We start from the raw sequence: 22,103 nt of genomic DNA on the forward strand, positions 1-22,103 counted from the left end.
GGGGGGGGGGGAGGGGGGTTACTAGTACCAGAGGGTTAAGGGGTATATTAATCGTTGGAAAGAAAAAAAAACAAAGTTGAGGAAAACATGCATATGTGGAAAATATGTCGCAGCCGTGGATCGATGAATTCCAGTCAGTCACGAGTCACTAAGCCGTATGGCCATGTTTGCTACCACATTATATATAATGCAAAATGTGTACACGTATATATATATATATATATATAAATATTCGTTTATGTACTATACGGCACTATGCAGCTCATATGTAACCCCGCACCATGTGCAAGGTACAAATGTAAATTGCAAACGTTCCTCTGCCACCCACTTTCCCTCCCCGTCCTCCTGGTGCAACGTGCGTGAAATCGTCGTTCCATTTCTATTATTTGCACCAAATAATGGGCTAAATATTAGGCACGGCTGGTGCAGCTGCAAAATTTTCGCTCTTTCGCCACAAAGGATCTCGATGGTCCATGTAAAATTGTTAAGTGCTCGGAGAGGCGTTAAAATGGTTAACGAAAAAAAAAAAGAAAAAAAAATTCTAACACGAACAAATCAAGTTTCTCCTAAGAATCAGGCAATTTCGAATCCATCGACTTAATACATCTATCTGCGTGGCCGAAAGCATGTTTTGTGTCTAATGAATAATAAATCAATTGACTGTACTATGCTTTTTACGTAATACATTAATTTTTGATAATCAAAGTCAAGAACTTCCCCACATTTGTACAATTTATATTCCACTTTCCTTTTCCGTGTAAATCAGAAGCCCGTCTTCTACAGAACGAAAGAAAAAAAGCAATCTTACTCAAATCATGAAAAAAAAAATCAAATAAAAAACTTACGTATAGGTAAAGTTTGCCTATAGGTAAAAAAAATTTTTTTTTATTACCGACAAACATATTACGAAAGTAAATAAAATTGCACAAAAATTATTTGTATGATATAAAAAAAAAAAAACTTGTATACAGCATATAAACAGAACAAAAAAATGAACACAAATATATACATGACCCGAGTTCTCCGAGTCAAGTATAAAACCAGAAGAGGCTGTCAGTTCACCGACAGTAGAGCGGGGGGATATAATTTCCGGCTGCGTCCGCCGAGGGTCGCCATTAGCCATTATAAGATTCCAAAGAGACACAATGGTGTCAGGAGGGCAATATCCAAAGTTTCCCGAAACCATGCCAAGAACTATTGTCACCCAACCCACACTGACCAATAACCCAGTAGTCCGAGAGACATCCACTATTTTATATAAGGAACCCCAGCACCTTGATTCAAAAAAATTCAGCTAACACGAATCATTACAATTCAAACAGCGTGTCGGCCTGGAAATCCGAACGTAATAATCCAATAGTCACGTAGGTTGCAAGTACGACATCGAGTGTCTGTGCATTTCGGTGCATCCGAAAACTGCAGCGTGAAGAAGTAATAGAGTCCAAGCAATAAAAGCCAAGTCACGGGTGAGTCCCAAAGAAATCGTATAACACGTGGTGCACCGACCACGTGGTTGTAAAATGTAGGTCGCGACGCCATTTTTAAAACTGCACTCTTAAATTATTAGTCAACAAGTCCATTAGTGGCTTTTACCAAAGACGCATCGGCGGCAGTTGCATCTGCAAGCTTCGCCGGAGAAGACAATAAATTTGCAAGGCTAGTCCAGAGTCTGCTGTATACGTTCTACGTGGTCATATGTATATATATTTATGTCAAAGGGCAGTTTCGAGGACATGCGGCACTCACAACGGCAAGCTGATATATTTTTTAAAAAACTAATCCTTGACATATGTGGCATTGAAATTCTAACCTAACCTAACGAACTATTTCTTAGCTCATCACAATTCCGAGTGTCCAGCATAAAAATTTTTTTGAAAAATTCGGTGTGAATAACGCTTAATGGTCCCGGAAGTATACGTTACGCATGGCATTCTTCCAGGACCACTTTGGAAAATGCCAATTGTCCTCATAACTGCCAATACCCAAAAAGAAGTCCTGAAAACTGCTCTCTAATATATTTATACGGATGGATATATATGGAGACACTTTGGGATCTATACACATCATATATATATATACGACACAGATGTTGTCGATGTAAACTGGAAAACACTGTTTCCACGTACAGCAATGTCCAAGTAAAATTATTAGCTTTGCTAAAGCCAAGAGTTAACCCGAAAAAACGAAAATCGGCGCCAATGGCCATTAAAGTATTAGCAGACGACGCCGTTTCCTTATCCCTATCCAAAGTCCTTATAGACAGCTTCCAAAAATCTTCTTTATCCTCCTATACGCTCCGATCGACTTTTCATCATTTCTCCACCTCATTCTATTCCTATTACGAATGAAATCCTCGTGGATGTTGTTACACAACTCCTGTGTTTCCGAGGGTCGAGGATTTCATTACGATTCGGAACGGTTCCAAGTTTCTGTATGACTTTGGCAATTTAACATGTGAAACGAGACTGGATACGTGTGCCCGGAGGAAATACGACTAGGTCACTTTTAACAGAGTGAGTCATATTTTCGATTTCCTTTTTCTTAGACGAATTTTCGTTCCACTTTTTTAATAAATAATATACAGCTTTCTCGTTTTCACCCTGAGTAGCACGTCGATTAGTACTCAATGGCCAACTGCGATAATTGCACTTGAGTCAACCTGGTACGGCGGTGCACTTTTTATATTCAAAGAATATTAACCATCGAGTGCATCAAGTGCAACAATGACGTGTTTATAAGTATCGAACCTTTTTAATGATACAGGTGTATATGTATATTTACAGGGAACTGGTATCGTAATAAAACTAAAGACTTTGATGCTTGACCCAGTTATCGCGCGAACGGGAAAAAAAAAATAGGAAGAAGAAGGGACCCGAACCAAAAAGAGTGACGCAACGGGCTTTTCTCGTTGAGCGTGGAAAACCTTATTCGGCGAAGTACTTATTCTTGGAAGGGTGGGAAAAAAAAGAGGGGAAGAAAAAAGTCAAGAGGAGCCCAACACGAGGACCAGACAAAGAAATGGAAACTCCGAAGGAAAGTGTGGGTTGCGCTTATTCACCGTGTATCTGGAATGCACCATTTCTGTTATACATTTATATACATATATATTTATCTGATTTTAACAGGTCAAAAGTGCATCGTTGACTCCACGATTCGTCTGCTAGGAGTTAAGTAGACGAGCGAAGAGGCCTTCTAGACTGCACACTTCCAGTGGTAGGATATACTAGAGAAAATCGAAGTTCCTTGACACATGGCTCGCGTGTAAATATCAAACACAGAAACTTTTGTCAACTATTGAGTACTGTGTACGATGTATATACATCCGCGTGACGTTAATAAATTTTATAAAAAAAAAATATGTTTGAAAAGTTATTTTAAATGGGAATAAAATAATTCGATTCGTCATATAAAATAATGACCGATGCTCGGTGTTGAAAATGAAAGAATGATTTTTCAAAAAAAAAAAAGTTGAGTCATTCATATCGGTCGGTAATAAATAATACGATCTCTTACACAAAAGATAATTGACGTATGCGACGTTGAAAAAAAAAAAAATGAGATCGATAAAAAAATTAATTTCGACACCAGGAAAAAATACGATTCCTCCATATAAAATGATAACTCACGCATGCTGTCGATGATCTGAGTATCTCGCGTGACGCTCCTCTGAAATCCCGTAGATACCCGCGACTGCGGCCATACCTTAACCGAATAGCCGCAGGACACTCGAAGCGTAACCCACTGTCAAGATAACACCGTATTGAACACGTCGAAGAGAGTTCATTATCCTGTATCCGATAAGAGACACGATAAAGATTCGTCCACGTCGTAGGAGCGTGAATGAGACGCGAGTGGCATCGAAGTTTCATGAAATAATAAATTAATGTGAAAAATAGCACGTGCCACGTGACAGCAATAAGCCCGCGACACACGTGAAGGATATTCAGGAGTTTCCAAGCGAAAGTACGTATCCCGTGTTTACAAGGTTAATAAAACGAGTCGTTAGGAGCCGAGAAAACGTTGGATCGCATCTCCACGTCGAGAATCTCTCGAAGGCATTGGATTATTATCATTATCGAAAATTTATAACGTCGAAGGCGACACGAGGGTACCGACGACGCCTCATGTCTAGGCTAAATCGATATGAGTGTTAAAGCCAGCGGCACACGCTTTATTTAGTAGAATCAATCGACATTACTCGAAGGTCCTCCGGGCCTCAGGACGAATCGAATGCCCGACGACGGAATATAACTGGCGTCCATGGACGCACTAGGAGCACCGAAGCGCGCCAGATTGGGATAGCCTGTTTTAAGTATATCTATATACACGCGTATATATACACCTGGTACACGTATCTATATAGATATATAGGACACTAGTAGCCAGTTTTTAGCACGTGCGCACATCGCTCTAATGCATGCATGAAACATAGAGACACAGTCCCGTGCACCGACGGCCAGGCATCCACATAGAATGTCGTTCAGCCGTAGAAATTTGTAGCTCGACCGCAATTTCCACGTAAGCGCGCACTGACTTCGATCGTCTGCACACTCTCCGGCACGTATCCACGCGACGTGTCAATTATCAAGAGTACTGTTAGCACGTAATAGGTACTGCTGGATACAGTTGGATATACAAGGCTGAGGAAGTCGTTCGCCATGTTACAGACAGATGCTGAGAAGCGTCGTCCGACGGTTATTATTTGAAAATTTGAATTTTCCCACTACGAGGCTTTCTTCCGTTACGTGTTATCGAAATTCTTGGTTGCTTCGTGACGATGCATTGAGTACAGGAGAAGTTTGTTTGGCATTCTTTTTTCTTAGAGGGGGGATGGTTATTTGACTTAGATATCCTAGGGGGAATTTCCTGGAGGTTCAGGACGCTCTAGGGATTTTTTTCCCTTTGGTTATTTACACTCGGGGACGCAGCTGGGAACACGGTTCTACACTGGGTTACTTTAATCGGTTTCACCTTTCTTCGCGTAGTCTTTTTATCGGGTTGATTAATGCAAAATGGAGGTTAATTGTTTCACTGGTAATTTTCTTGTCTTCCGACGGGAGTCCGTGCCCGGGGTTTGCTACTGTAGAACTGTCAATAGTTTTTCATTGGCGTTTTACAGTCTTGACAGTTGCGTGAATACTGCGGTAACAATTAAATACAATCGGGTAAGTTTTCACGTGGGGACGATCGAGCGACTGGAAAATGGCCACTGATTAAACACGAGTAACGGCACTGAACTGTCACACGGTACACTTCCGGTAGAGTTTCGAGACGTATCCGTGAACAGTGGTCACTGGCGTAGGTCCTTTACGAAAGCGATATGTATCTCGTCGCGCACGTATAAAGTCCCTTGTACGTCTTGCCGGGGACGCGGAAAGGCTTGTTACTCAGAGGAAGGAGATCGCTTGAATGTCCTGGACCAATTTTAAATGACTCGTACGTCGAAAGAAGGAGCTCCGACATGAGCGTACGAGTCGAGCGCCGCGCTTCGGCAGCGTGGAGGCCTCAGCTGTGGCGCGTGCCATCCTTCCACCCCTTGTGGCCTCTCTTTCAACCCCTAGTGCGACCCCCCCGCCTTGGGCCACTCTCACCCCCCTCCCCGCCCCCATGACACAGCACACTTTCCAGGCTGCGTCTGGGTGTAGGGACGCGAAGGGGGTGGAAACATAACCTAACCTAACGAAACGATTTGGAAAATCTGATTATTATTTTATTAATTTACCCTTAAACGTACCGTTATGAAATATTTACACGACATAGGTATATATTTTTAGGATAGACGGATAATAATGCCAAATCACAAAAGTTCAACTTTATATTATACTTTTTTTTTCTGATTTATTTTTATTTATTTTTTCTTCCTGACAGTCCGTTTCGTTCCCAGGAAGATGCAACGGATGCACTTTTAGATGCATGTATTCTAAATCTGTATCTCAGGATCGAACGCATTTCTCTCCAGTGGACAGTATTCAGGAAGCTATACTGCAAATCGGCAGAATCTTGTTCCGCCCAGTGATTTACCATACGCTGCTGATGCTGCTTAGCCGATCGATCTTTCGTACCTGACATTATGCTCGTATCACACGTGCAACTACGTAGCCTCACGACTTCGCTATTAATGTCATGTAATTTGTGAAGGTACCTTAGACGGTTAGTACATACCACGGTCATCGTCATGTTGCGTGTAAACCACAACGAAACAGACGATTCATCTATTTTTTAAAGGTCTGCCTTCTGCGTTGCCGGAATTTTCCGTCGTAGTGGCGCTAGTGTCGTTTTCTTTCTGCCACGTTTATTTTCGTCAACTGAAATACCGTCGGAGGATCATTAAAAAATTATGAACCTTTTTTTCTTTTACGTTTCGCCGAGACGTACTTTTATTTTGAAAAATTGAAAAAAAAAAAAATTGAAATCTACACGCTTTCTCACGCGAAGCACATTTTTGTTCTCGGTCCTTTCACATTTTTTCTTTTTCTTTTCCTCTTAAATCTTTTCTATCGACCGGATATCGATATTAATGATGATATTTTGGCTATTGACTTTTTTTACTACCCGTTTACGTACCGGCAGGATGGAGATAGCCAGATGTTCACGATCAATGATTCCATTAGTGGAGCTCATGAGAGAAAAAATTCAATAGAGATAAAATGGCTGACATCACGAAACGCCAAGTGGAATTGAATTTACTTCTTGGAACTGTCATAGAGATTTTTATCTTGTCTGTCTGACCGTAAGGGGAATAACCCCCTAATATCTCTATTTTCTTCGTACACACGATGCACTGACAATTTATCATTTATTGTCACCCTTATTCTCGTCAATGGCTATCTGAGTACTACCCTTGTTTTCTCTAGGGTGTTTAACTACACAGCTATCCAAACATTACAGCCCTTTCCTAGGCGTACTGTACTCGTGTCTTTACCCTGTTACTAGAATATTCGATATACCTGCAATGCTCTCTGGAATCATCAACACCCCTAAACACGTCTACCAACCCTTTACATTGGCTTTGTCGTCATTTTGTACAATATACTCCACGACCCTTGACGTGTAACGAAAGTCAAATGGATTATACGTAAAAGTATAAGTATTTCGGAAAACGACTTACAGACGTATAGGGGATGAAATAAAAAAATTTTTTTTACACTACGAACAATTTTTAAGATCCATCATTAAACATCGGGGGTGTGTATCCGTATTTTTTTGTCCACCAATTCAAACTTTAAGGGTGGCTTTAGCTACTCGAGATCAAAGAAAAGGTTGGAACCGATGCCAAACGCTCTTTGGTGGAAGTATGAAAGAAAAACGAGTAACAAAAAAATGGCAGCCCTCCCATGTAATTCAACTGTTGATCGTTTGTGGGTTATCAGATCGTGTGTGATATCAACAGGCAGTTAACAGTACATATGATACTTGGCTAAATGGATATTAAAAGCTACTTGGTTTTATATACCCTAAATATGATATAATAGTCATACGACTTGAGTATCGATTGTTAATACAATTTTGTTATTGATAAATTTGAGAATTTTGAAATTTTCTAAAATTTTCTTTTCATCATAATTATTCTTATATGATTCCAGGGTAACAAACGAATACAAAATTTCATTGGAAAATCACATAGTTTATTTATTTATTAACATACGCATCGTCTTCACCGAGAGAATTCGAATTTCAATTTAGCCCAGGCCAATTTTCGCCAGAATGGATTAATTGAACGTGGCCGCCGAAGCGCGTAAACGGGAACGCCGTTGCGTTAGCGTTACGCTTAAGCCGATGTCCCGTGGCCGGAATTTTCAGCACGTTGGAGACGGGAGAGAGTCGCATTGAAATTTTGAAAATTATCGGCAAGCTAAGAGCAGCTCGGGTAATTCAAAAAACATTACGTATGGACGGTACACCGATCAAATAATTAATCAAGTAATTAATTAAAATTTATTAATATATAAAAAATCCTAATATTTATTTAACATAGACGTATGATATTCTCCTTCAATATTATTTTCAGAACTTATTGCCCGTCAAAGTACCAAATTCCCATTTGGCCAGTCCACCAGATTTCTCACGAAAGATAAATCATCCCGAGTCATCCCGAGGGAAGATAACGCGAACAGAATGACCTGGGAATGACATGGGAATCCCAAGTAATGAGCCAGTGCCTTTTCGTGCCAAAAACTATTCGATTAATTCGATCTCCGTCATTAAGGTGTGCCGCCATTTTGGCATGAACCTTATATGGTTCTTATACAGGATCCATCTGCAACCCTCTGACCGATTTCTAGAATGTTTTTCATCCCTTAGCAGTACCACAAGATCAGTCTCACCCAGCAAGTATAACGCGTTGAGTTTAGGTTGAGAAACTATTTCTTTTCCTTTATTATTTTTTTACAATACACAATATATATATATATATATATATATATATATATATGTATAGAGCATAGATAATTTATCATTACGTAATAATTTATTACAGTATCGAGATCCATGCAATTGTTTTTTTGAAAAACGTAAAATTTCACAAGCACGTGATTCGCGTCCCAGTGCACGAAAAAACGGCACAGAAAGTGACGTAACGTCGGCTTAATAAATGGTTAAAAATAAATGATAAAGAAATTGTAAAAAAGAAAAGTAACAAATTTTTTTTTTCAATTTTCGTGATTTTTCTTCAGCATCCTTAATTTTAATATCACTCAGAGACCGAAACAACGTAAGTCATGCGGTTACAGACCGAGAAAATAAAGAATAAGAAAAACGAAAAAAAAAAAAATGAAAAAAAAACAAAAGTCGAAAGTGTAAAGCGAGGAGTAGAAAGTCAGGCTAAGATTTGTACGAAAATTACGAGGGTGCCACTCGAAATGGGGTCGAAAGGTGATTATATTAAAAGCAGCACACTGTGCGGAACCGCGAGACCGAGTTATTCGCAATTTTTCATTTCTTCCTTTTTTTTTGCCTCCTCCCCGTTTATTTCCAATTACTTCAACGATACCGAAAGCCCCACACTGAAAAATTAATTAACGTCTAGCAGGTGGATTATTGGCGGCAAAGGGCGTCCGATTTTGCGAAGTTAAAGCATTAAAGTAAGATTGAATAAAAAGGAAAAAATATATATAAAAATTTGCATACGAATAATTTTATTTTCCACGTGGAATCGTTTGACTGGTAACTACAAGAAGACTCGAGAAGAACGACTAATATTTAATTTTTGAAAATTTGGCAAAGTATCGAATCGGCACGAGTGGCTGTTATCTTCTGGTACAAAGGTGTTAACAAGGGGGGACGAAGGGGGGTTGAAGGTGAAATATGAAATTGATAAGCCTTATATAACAGAATCTGGTTTAGGTGTACGTCGTAAGGGGGTTTATTGACGTAGAGCTAATATCCTTGACTGTTACCATACTCCTACTATGCTATCGCACTGTTACATTGCCGTGTAATCACACGGCTATGTTGTTCCAGTATCCTATCGCTTTACAGCCTCATAGCCACTGGACCAATTATCCTGATTAATTATATCGACAGACAAAATTTTATTCGGATGAATAAAAAGTTGAAAAAAAAGAGGAAAAAATACGTAAAGTGAATTCGTCTAAATAACACGTATTGAGCAGGTAACACACTCGTACGATTTTCTTACCAGACTGTACTACAGCTATAGCACGGGACTCTACAGAGAAATTCCAAGTGCATCGTGTGCAAGTAATTCGAGTAAATTGCAAGGAAACGGAATGGACATTGATCGTGGAATGAGCATATCCTCTTATACTGGCAAAGACATAACACGAACTAGATTTTAAAGCCACATAAACTGGTTAAAGTACAGCCGTTTGGTGTATATCCCACATACAGTCTTTAATTTCGACCACCGGGTATAGAGGAAATAAAAAATGCAATAAAAAAAAGTACCCACAACCATATGGTATACATAGACACTTTAGAAAAATTTTTAAAACATTCTCACACGGGTTGATATGTACCCTAAACTTATGCGATCCCAAATATTAGGAATTTACCTAAAGAAAACTTTTTTTACTAAAAATTTCCAATGTTCACGATACACGTACCTAATGACCGCGACGAGTTTACGAGCTATCAGAAGTCACGTGTCAACTGCATTAATTTTTTTACAATCCCACAGTGCAAATACATATATCAGATGCATAAATATACATAAAGAATTTAACGATTCCAAAGCATTGAAATTCTTCATATAAAATAACTTTTTCACCCCTAAGGACATTCACCTATCCAATTACATTAGATTTTCCATTAGTATGTTATACATGCAGGTTTCAAATTTACCTCTATATTCCTATTGTCGATATAGTGCATAAGGTCGAAGGTCATAGGAATTATACACATCGTAAGCTAATCTCGTACCCAGATAATATCTTTGGATCGACAGAACTAACCGGACGAATGAACCGAGATTGGATACAGAGACAAAAGGATATCCGGAGGCTGCTTAATATCCGTAGCTCAATGTAGGTCATAAATCCATTTTTATTCCCATTTGGGGCTTAGTATATCTCCGACAATAACGCAGATGGCTTCGAGGTTCCCATGGGAATGGTATGTACTCTCTGCGCGAGGACAACTCGCAATTTCCGCACGTGCAGCCATGGCCGGTTATACGTGTTATATATATGTATACATATGCACACAAATGTCGAGAAGCTATAAAGCACGTATCGTTATGAACAACAGAAAGGAAGTTCATCGGGCGTTTTATTACGTAAATTCCTTAGAGGTTAAGGACTGCGTACTGCAGTTAACAGTGAAGGGTTCCAGCTGAATGAAACTGCAAGCGACTCTTATCGTCGAAATTCAGGCTTGGCTTGTGAGTAAGGGTGGGCAATGCGCCAGACGGAACTTAGCCTAGGAATTCTAAGCGTCAAGCGACGTGCAACCCGGCCAAATAAATTGTTCGTTTAACGCTTAGTGAAGATAGCGAGTCTGCTTTTTTTTTGGACTAATTTTAGCTGTTAACGTACCAAGCTTACTATCGCGAACAATTTCGATAGAACGGAACGAAATTGGTTTTTGAATTTTCCGAAGGAGTTTTAATTAAAGAAATTGCACAGTGAAAGTATATAGGTTAGTGCGGCCATTTAGAGCTATGCTGAATTGCACGCTCTTGATTTTGCTAACTCGACTTTTTTTCCCCCTCTTCCTCCACGTTGGCTTTGGTCACGTTCCACTTTTTTTTTTAGGGGGAGGGGGGTATGTTTTATGCATTTTTTTTTGTATGGTAACAGGAGATTAATTTTCGTCCGACTTTCAAGCACGGGGGATGATTATTAAGAAGATTGTAATATAAATTATTGCATACATATATATATTTTTTTCATTGTTATTCTTTATCTCTATTATAGTATTTGAACTTGTTCATTGACCCTACAAACGGAAATACGCTTACGGTGATATACGAAAATAACTATATAGGAATGCCAAGCATTGGCGTAGCACGTGGGAATTTACGTGACGTAGAAATGCATATGGAATTTTTTCATCAAGCGCATCGCAAATTTATGTTAATTTAGGAAAACATTTCTTTTCCTCACCGAAAACTCATATAAAGATCAGTAAAAAGTGACTGGTTAAATCCAACCTGGCGAATGTCAAGTCTGGGAAGTTAGCCCCCCACAATTAGAAAATTTCGGTTCCGTTGTTTGTTCTGAGTTGCTCTAAGTTTGTTCTACAATGTTTCAGAAAAACAAGTTTCTCAACTGAAATTTGTAGCGCTGATGCGAAAAAACCACTTTTTTACCAGAACCCCCCACTTATGGAAAATCAAACTTTTTTTGTTGTTCAAGGTTGTTCTAGTTGTTTTAAATATTGTTCCAGAATACCAATATACCGCTAAGTAAAGAATACTCGAATAGGATTAAAAAAACGTTTTATGCATATAAAATCGTTTATTCCTACCTTTATCCGACTTGGGACTATCAGATCGTTATATAAATCTAAAACAATGATCAATAGACCGAGAACAACTTGAAACAACCTAGAAAAACTTAGAACAACCTAGAACAAGCTAGAACTACCTGGAATAACCTGGAAATCGTTCGGAATGGTCCTATATCCACCTGGTATTCTGAGAGCGTTTGTCCTCCTCAGCTTTTCCAGTGTTTCCCTGGTTTTATGTGGCTGTCCCACCTGATCGGGGTAGGACGTGGAACAATCTAGAAAAACCTAGGGAAACCTACGGAAACCTACGCAAACCTAAGGAAACCTACGAAAACCTAGAAAACTTAGAACAACCTAGAGCAAGATGGAATGTCGTGGAAGAACCTGGAAATCGTTCGAAATGGTCCTATATCCACCTGCTATTCTGAGAGCGTTTGTCCTCCTCAGCTTTTCCAGTGTTTCCCTGGTTTTATGTGGCTGTCCCACCTGATCAGGGTAGGACGTGGAGCAATCTAGAAAAACCTAGGGAAACCTACGGAAACCTACGAAAACCTAGGGAAACCTACAAAAACCTAGGGAAACCTACGGAAACCTACGAAAACCTAGGGAAACCTACAAAAACCTAGGGAAACCTACGGAAACCTACGAAAACCTAGGGAAACCTACAAAAACCTAGGGAAACCTACGGAAACCTACGAAAACCTAGGGAAACCTACAAAAACCTAGAAAACTTAGAACAACCTAGAACAAGACGGGGTGTCGTGGAATAACCTGGAAATCGTTTGAAATGGTCCTATATCCACATGTTATTCTGAGAGCGTTCGTCTTCCTCAGCTTTTCCAGTGTTTCCCTGGTTTTATGTGGCTGTCCCACCTGATCAGGGTAGGACGTGGAGCAATCTAGAAAAACCTAGGGAAACCTACGGAAACCTACGGAAACCTACGGAAACCTACGGAAACCTAGAAAACTTAGAACAACCTAGAACAAGACGGGGTGTCGTGGAATAACCTGGAAATCGTTTGAAATGGTCCTATATCCACATGTTATTCTGAGAGCGTTCGTCTTCCTCAGCTTTTCCAGTGTTTCCCTGGTTTTATGTGGCTGTCCCACCTGATCGGGGTAGGACGTGGAACAATCTAGAAAAACCTAGAAAAACCTAGAAAAACTTAGGAATACCTACGGAAACCTAGAACAAGGAAAACCTCGAACAAGCTGGAATAACCTGGAAATCATTCGAAATGGTCCTATATCTACTTGCTATGCGTAAAACGTTTTTCCCCTAGGGAAACCTGCGGAAATCTACGGAAACCTACGGAAACCTACGAAAACCTAGGGAAACCTACGGAAACCTAGGGAAACCTACGGAAACCTACCAGATCGTGGTAGGACGTGGAACAACGTGGAAACCCCTAGGGAAACCTGCGGAAATCTACGGAAACCTACGGAAACCTACGAAAACCTAGGGAAACCTACGGAAACCTAGGGAAACCTACGGAAACCTACCAGATCGTGGTAGGACGTGGAACAATCTAGAAAAACCTAGAAAAACCTAGAAAAACTTAGGAATACCTACGGAAACCTAGAACAAGGAAAACCTCGAACAAGCTGGAATAACCTGGAAATCATTCGAAATGGTCCTATATCTACTTGCTATGCGTAAAACGTTTTTTTGATCCCATTCGAGTATTCTTTACTTAGCGGTATTAATACTCTGGAACAATATTTACAACAACTAGAACAATCTGGAACAACAAAAAAAGTTTGATTTTCTATAAGTGGGGAGGTCCAATAAAAAAATGTTTTTTTTTCGCCTGATCGCTAGAAATTTTAGTTGAGAAACTTGTTTTTCTGGAACATTATAGAACAAACTTACAACAAGCCAGAACAAAAAGTAGAACCGGAATTTTCGAATTATGGGGGGCCAACTTCCTGCACCCCGAATGTCTGGTTTGTTAAGTAAGTGGCTCGTAACCAAGCCCAGAAGCCTTAACGCCAGAAAATTTGCATGTCGTTATTTTATTAGCGTTCTCACACTGAAAAGCATTAGCTAATTTCATTCTCTGCTTTTTTTTAAAAAAGACAGGTTTTTAAGATTTTTGCGAAATTTTTTTTGTTACTTGAATCATCCCATTTCTTCTTATAATATATATACAGTCTTATGCCAAATAAAATGTTCTATACAGGTGACTCTTTTACTTCAAAAGTGATAAGAAGATGGCCCCTCCATATTACCCTGTAAGTTGTACTATTTTCTATAATTTCTTAACATGAATGGTTTACTTATGGACACTAATAATCGCTATACAATTATCTTAAAATTTTCACCATGATATTAATTCCACGTTCATTTATAACCCATTCAATTTATAAAATACGAAATTAAACGTACTCATAAAAAAAAAAACAACACATTGAAATAGAACTAATAAATTATACACTAAAGTCAATCCTATAGGAACCGGTTATAATTAATATTTCTTATCTGTCTGGATAATGATGACGGTGTCCACCGGTTAAGTCTCCTTATTTGAGTCCTAGTTCGGTTCGTCACGACTCAACAGTGTTATAGTATAGAGGTGGTTTTACATGGTAGATTTTGTTGTTAAGTGATCGACTTCCTCCAAGCGCTTCTTCAACTTATCATCTGTTATCCAGTTTTATCGTTTTATAAAGAATTTAGGTCCCCATTTATGAACCCTGTCGCCTTTGATCGCACTTAGCACACGCCTTGCTTACACGACGGTCAATTGACGAAAGGGAAGAGCACGATAATTGCTATTCCTACCAGGGACTCTTACTTACTGGAGAGGGAAATCTATCTCCGACAACGCTATCTATTGACTTAATCTTAAAGAGTTTGTAACCGCGAGTTTCGTTACAATTCGCAGGGAACTCACTGGGTAAACGCACGTTACAAAGTCTAACTCATCATATATGCAATTAGCAGCTTCTTATCATCACCCTTAATAATATGTTTTCTAAAATACACCCAAATTCAAAATAAATTTCGCCCTCCTATCGGTAATTGCAACAGTTGCAATGTCAAAGGACTTCACGGTTTGCACGAGAATTATTATTCCCATTTGGCTAGATTAATTTACCACGATGTCGTCAAGGCGGCAACCCTGCAGAAATTCAATTAAAGCCAATCATTTTACACGGGCGTAATAGCCAGCTAGATAGGTAGGTAGGTAGGTAGTCAACTAGAGGATGGAAAGGTGAAAAGGAAGGTAGGTACAATCAGTGCACGTCTTTGACGTAACGTCGATTTGCCAAGCAATTATTTCAGAAGCATCCAGCATCCCGTGATTTCATTTTAGTACATTAATAGTAGTACATGTATATATATATAAGCGTGAAGCAAACAATAAATAAAGAAATTCCATTACCCAAAGTATTCAGCGAAGCTTCACGCTGTTTGAAAAAATGTTAGCAAATATAAGCGACATCGCTGAGATTCTATTTGAGACATGACGTAACTTCCTCTTCCGTGGAAAATTAGTTATCGTGAAAATCATTCACGACGATTGGCCTCCTCTTTACTCTTTTAAGGCTTTCAACGTTCGATCCTGTTACTAGCAAGCAGCCTGATTTGTATATATATATATACATACATATATCTATAGATACCTTATCTAGAACGTAACTCACTGTCACTGGGCTGCCGTTTTTCTCCACTAATATTTCCTTCCTCTCCTCCGACCCCCCTCGTCCCTAGCTAACTTATTCCTCAATTTCCAATTTTACCCGCAAAAACTTTTTCAACGACTTTTCTTCCACCTATCTACTCCTCCTACCTACTAACCCAGGTCTTGGGTAACGTGCTATTGTCGTCCATTGAGATTTTATGTTGCAACGCCTGGTAATACCAAATTTTTATTTTTTTTTCTGTAAATCAATGACATTCTTTTAACAAAGGAACTTTTGAAATTCTATATTGATATTTTTTTTTGCGGGCAAAATTTTAAGTTTACCCCAAATCCGAAAATTATGTCAAAGTAAAATATTAAGATTTGTACATTTTTTTGTTTTCATAAAAATAGAAAAAGCTTGCATAATCGTACGGGCAGATTAATGGGTATTTTTAAATTGTCAAAATTTTCTTCTAGCCTATTAAGATTTTCGAAAAAAAAATCTGCGACTGGATATTAAGATAGTTATATCAAGCTTATAAATACTAATGTCCCTTTCGAGACAAGCTGACGCAAAAGAGTTTTTACGTCGAGCATGGGTCACCCCCTCCTTATCACACTTTCTTTCCAAGATAAAAAAAAATACTCATAACTCAAGTCCCAGAGACACGTACCGTTAAGACAATGTACGATCATTGTGCAATATCCATGGATAAATATACCAGAAACTATAAAATTTCCCATGGACCGTAGATGCTGTAGATAGGTTTAGGAGAAAACGGTAGATAAATTCGAGGACAAAGAAGACAATCTGAGTTTGCAACAAAAAGAAAGAGACAGAGAGATACCAAAACTCGTTCAGTGAAATTTCATTTTTATCGATTTCTAAGTAAAATTTGTTTACCAGAACTTGGAAGTACGTTTCCCAATAACAAAGCATACCTATATGTATACACGTACCGACTGGATATATAAAATTCAATTTTTTCTCTTATCGATTTTCAACTGGTACCAACCGTGCTAAATGTGAATCTTAACTTCCTCAGATTTTATCTAACTACGATAAGTCTTTAAAGACTTCAGGATCGAGTAAAGCACGATTGGTCTCTGTTAATTCAGGTTGGATAGATGTACTCTGTGATATTGATCGTAGAAAGATCGTTAAACGTATGAAGCATGTATTCGAAGGAGCATATGGATAGGGTATACCATGCCACAAGCTCTGTCTTAGGATCGATATAGAAAAAGCATAAAGGAAGGATTTTGGTGTATTTTTCAAAACGGTTGGTACCGCTTATACGTATACGTAACATATGTATGTCATATATGCAGGTGACGTCAATCGCGGAAGCTCTTAGAGTTTCGACGAGTTTCAGTGTCCCGTAGGAATTACGTGCCCAATTTTAATTCCCTGGTGACAGTGCCAGCGGTATATATATATACATATATATCGGCATTTTGAACTTGATAACAAAATCATTCTCGGTTGAATCGAAAGACTTGATCTCGTCGTGATATTATATAACACGTCCACGTAGCAGTTTCTCTATTTAATCTCTGACCACGTATGGTATCGGGAAGTCAGGCGAAGACAGTCGCCATTGGTGTGAAGATAACGACGTAACCGAACACTTGGAAGTGATTCGAGGTTTCTTATCAGTTCGATAGGATACGAATCAATCGCATTGATTCCGTTGGATTTTCAAATTTCCCGCCACACAACTGGTCGTCCCGTACGTGTGACCTATATCTCTGCTTGACTGTGGAATTTTGAAATTTAGGACCAACAAATGGGGAAATTAAGTGAAAGGCTGGAAAAAGATTTTTGGATGTGAAAGTAGTGGGGGAATACAGTAAGGGTGGGGAGGAGGGTGGTCAACAACAACGGCCGCGTAGACATTACAAAATTCACATAAAGAGACAGAAAATAGAGAGAAATAGAAAAGACGCGTTAAGACTCGGTAAAAGTGGGTTAGAGAAACACGTGACGTCTAGTGCCAGATAGACTAAACACCTGGGCGTCCCGACGTCCTGTCGTCACTGGTAAAGGGCATCGCGACGATACATACGTCACACTAGAGTATCGAAACTACAGATATTAGAAACGTGCACAATAAGCAGTGATGAGGTTGATATATATTTTTTGTGAATCTTCCGTCAGCTTAGAAAGAAGAATAAGAGGACGAAGAGGAAAAAGAAGATGACGAAACTGACGTATAAATAAATAATACGATGACGAAATTGAAAATAAAAAATGGACAAACACTAGAGAGCCTACGTAAGCGTAGAACCTCGAGGCACGGTGTGTCGTAACGCTTCAGCTGGCTGTCAGACGTGTATCAGAATAACATTACAATGAAGACTCGAAAAGCATAGCGTTTAATGCACGTGGCGCGCGTACCAGGGAAATAGCTGACTATTTCACTGTACAAGCTAATGGACGCGTTCCGGCATAACAACGATGAATTTCGTCCAAAAGTCTAATAGGCGAAGCACTGTCCAATGCGAGCCACGTATACACGTATGTCTAAGCTGGCTAAGGAGAGCGACCATACGCGTCCCGTGGCGACCGGGAGCGTCGACGAGAACCGTGCTTCGAGGATTCGACGAGCGGGACGATGGACTCACCCGCCAGCAACCAGGATCATCTGCATGGTGCATGGGGGCGGCTGCTTTGGTGCTTTCACAGAGGAGATCCGACGTGTGTTGGGATCGTTCTATCGTGTTACGGGGTAACAAATGGCATAGGGTTTGGACGATGACCGGGAGAGACTGATTGTTAGTGAGAGAAGTAGAGAGGTCAGGGGATATTAGGGGAAAGAGAGAGAGAGAGAGAGAGAGAGAGAGAGAGAGAGAGAGAGAGGGAGGGAGAGAGAGGGAGAAGAAGGATTGAAAGAAAGAGAGCGAATGAACGTTGTGTGAGGCAAGATTGTGAGCGTCCGGTTGAGTAGAGTTTTCGAGGTCGAGGGAGGAAATGAGGGAGGGAGGGAGGAAGGGGGGATAGAGAGAGAGGGAGGGAGAGAGAGAGAGAGAGAGAGAGAGAGAGAGAGAGAGAGAGAGAGAGAGAGGGAGAGAGAAAAAGAGAGGAGGAACAGGAGTAAAGAAGAAAGAGCGAGTAGCTAGGCTAGCTGACTGGCCAGCTCGCTCTGCCCAGTGTACCTTCCCTCATATCGCACCCTCTGGCACGGATCACTTACTATACCCTGGGTACAGTCACCGCACTGTCACTGTCATCCGCTACCGCTACCGCTACTGGCCGTCTCGGTCGTCGTCGTCGCCGCCGCCGCCGCCGCCACCACGGTCGCCGCCACCGCCACCTCTCTACCAATGACTCCGCCGCCGTCGACGCCGTCGACGCCGACGCCGCTACTGGCGTGGCGCGACTGTCGACACCGAAGGCTTCCCCGTGCACTTGGCGTTAACCCCGTAGCCAGTGAGCGTGTATTTTCGGCAAGCGTCCCTCGGACCGTCTTGCGGCCCTTCCGGCGCCTTTTCTCCGACGCAGTCCGGTTGCCCTCTGGGCGCCACGATACTCGGAGCGATACTGCTACCTCGCTCGGAGCGACGGAGGCCTCTCGCTAAGCAGGTTTATGTCGAATAGGTTGGACCTGGCTGAAGGTAGGTTGGATCGAGGATGTTTAATGCTGCGCGGCGCCGTATCGTTCGCTGGTGGCGCCACTCGCGCGGGAAAACCTCGACGCACGAGTCCTGCGAGACGGGAGAGGAACTAGGGGGGACCTGGGGGACTGGCTGACGGGAGGGTTTTGTGGACGGGCGTGGAGCAGGGGGTGGAGGCTGAAAGGGACCAGAGGGCGTCAGGGAACAGAGCAGAGCCGAGTGGGGAGTTCAGGCCAGCCGCGCGGATGCCGTGCTGGTGGCCGTCGAGGCGTCCCGTCTCCAGTCGATATCTACTACCCCAGCCCACTCTCATCCATTTTCGCCCTACCTACCCCTAGAGTTACCCCACCGTGAGGCAGCAGCCACCAGCCACCAGCCAGCCACCAGACTCGATCCAGCACCAAACAACCCGTTTCTACCCTTCGGCCGCCAGCACCGCCGCCTACTGAACTCATCGCTCCGCCGGAGCTTCCTCGCGCACTGTCACCGACTAACCCTGAACCCTGCGTCCCGACGATACCAGCTTCCCTCGCTGGTACACGCTATCTACCCTCCAGTGGATCTCCACTCTACACTCTCTCCTAGATACCTCGTGTCCTACGCGATAATATCACTGGCAGCGTCGCCGCAACCACCCTAAAATATGTCCCAGAGTCCTTGCTCCTCGGCGTTCCAAACCAGATGAGATGACCCTAACACTCTTCCACGTTCTCCACTCTCAATCTCCCTTTGAATTTGCATTTCCGTAGATGATCGACCCTCAAGCCCTACCCCCTGGGATTAATTATATCCACTGTCTTCAAGCCACCCACTAAACTACACGTTTCTTTACTCCCTTTTCGTACTGTCCCTATATCCCATCCTGACCTCTATGTCGCAATGCTGATCTCGTGATCCTTTATCTCAGGACGATGACCGATCACCGAGTCTATACGGCACGACGGCTCGTTCATCCGGGTAGGACGTTATACGTCACAGCTGGCTTGTATTCCGCTGCGTCAGGGATATATCGACGTTAAGGAAGTTCCGGCTGTGATAATCATAATAGTAATGGGGAAGCACGGATCAAAGAGGAAGTAAAAAATGTTCACAAATTTTGTTCAAAAATAAATTGGTTATAATTATAAATTAGTTTAGAAATAAATAAATTAAATAAATATAACCTCGAAGTTCGAGCCTAAAATCACGTTTTACCGCACGAAATGAAATGAAATTTTGACGTTACTCATTTTTATAAATTTAGTATATCTCTATAGTGGATATTGAAACTTTTACATTATTTTTATATATCAAAAAATATACAGTAAATCACATTCAAATTGTGCGTCGATCGAGATTTTGTTATTGTCCAACATATTACAACAGTTAGAAAATTCTATCTTGGATTATGTGTTATCACCGAACACCCCCCTCAATCCGTTTCGTGTTGTTCGGCACAGCTGGAAAAGTCCATAACCATCCCCTACCGACGCGAGTATCATCGCCTGGGGCCGAATTCCACCCTAGGATTAAGGTTACGAATTCTTTTCTTTTTTTACCTCTTCTTTTTTCTATTTTCTCCCCAAAATTCTTTACATAGCGCCCTTATCAAAAAAATCATTCGCAAAGAATTCGCTACTAGATACCACACGCGACGTTACGCATCCGGACGTCGTCGAACGAAACAGTCGTCTACAGCGTCTCGACGCTTCTTGCCGCTATGGAAAATAATTGTGATAATGGGAGACAACTTTGTACAAAATATTTGTATAGTTCCACTTTACCTGATGAACGTTAATCGATAAATTTCTTTTTCGGGATGACTGGTTATTCATAGCCCTGTGTACTGTATACGTATTCGTGTATTTATACATGGGATATCGTAGGCGGTATGAACTGGGCTTAGGAGAGTTGACGTTTCTTTTAGACCAAGTATTTCCAAAACATATAAAAGTGGAATTTCACGTGCCAACTGCTTCTCATTAAGCTTTGGTTCTAATTATCCACTGAATCATCGGACTGCGCAACAACTTCCTTCTTCTGGGATAAAACTCGTCAGGGGTGTCGCTACAATTTCATGCTTGTTTACCCTCGTGGAACAATTCGCAACTTGGCTAGGGGATAATGCATCTGAAAAGAGCAGACAAAATCTGACAGTGCCATTGCCCAAACCCTGTGGTTTGTGGACTTGCCAAAAATAAAGTCGACCTCAACTGGATTTTCGGCTCCCCTATTTCACCTGGTTACCCAAGTCTTCAACCAGGAGGGAAGCCGAATTTAATTCTGAAGGCGGAAGGAAGAAAAGCTTACAAGCAATTTTCGCCAATCTGTTCATCCCTCGTTACGTTTTTTGTAAAATCCGAAGGAACAAACAGAACGTGAGACTCTGAAAAGCTTTTAGTCGAAAGTGAAAAAAAATTTTATCAAAAATGTTTTATGATATCTAAAAAATTTACATACTTCAATTACTTTTTTTTTTTTACTATTATTCGTCCCTAAGGGTTGCTTAATTCTATAGCCGAATGCTGCATGTTTAACTGTATTATTTATATGAAATTTCTAGATAACAAAAAGCCTGCTCAAGGCCTAATTCATAAGTCGAAGTAACGATCTGCTCGTTTTCATGAGACGACGCGTTACGCAATTCCGTTGGTCATTTGCGCTACGTAATGACCCGTAGTCTCTCACCAGGATTCGCTGGCCTGGCACAGGAGCTTTGAATGACAATTTTCCAGGATCATTGAAAACTACACGATTCAGTAAATCCATGTAGAACGTAAAGCAGTGGAATTTCGAAGTAATTGTAACCCGATGTAAACTAAAGTGACGAAAATCGAACGAGGCCAAGAAGAAGACCTATCCCTCGTGCAGTGACAGTGGATTAGCTATGAAAAAGTCTGTGTAAGCCGATTTCATAATTCAAAATTCGAATTGAGACACGAATAAAGAAATTCTCAATTATAT

At 40.9% G+C, this 22,103-nt stretch overlaps 1 protein-coding gene across 11 annotated transcripts in view; it reads right to left on the reverse strand.

The window, feature by feature from the left end:
• Positions 1 to 22,103, reverse strand: part of LOC107267991 (potassium voltage-gated channel protein Shaker) — a 118,631-nt gene that overhangs the window by 43,706 nt on the left and 52,822 nt on the right. Inside the window, exon 1 of one of the 11 annotated variants that reach the window (XM_015740254.2) lies at positions 18,171 to 18,722. The exons of 9 other annotated variants lie outside the window; for them this stretch is intronic. In XM_015740254.2, the coding sequence (XP_015595740.1) occupies positions 18,171 to 18,196 (26 nt within the window). In that variant the 5' untranslated portion in view covers positions 18,197 to 18,722. Of the gene's footprint in view, positions 1 to 3,626; positions 5,526 to 18,170; positions 18,723 to 22,103 lie in introns of those variants that run through there. One more of the 11 variants, XM_015740252.2, reaches the window with a different exon arrangement.

The sequence above is a fragment of the Cephus cinctus genome, unplaced genomic scaffold (assembly GCF_000341935.2).
Source record: "Cephus cinctus unplaced genomic scaffold, Ccin1 Ccin1_scaffold0462, whole genome shotgun sequence".
Lineage (NCBI taxonomy): Eukaryota > Metazoa > Arthropoda > Insecta > Hymenoptera > Cephidae > Cephus > Cephus cinctus.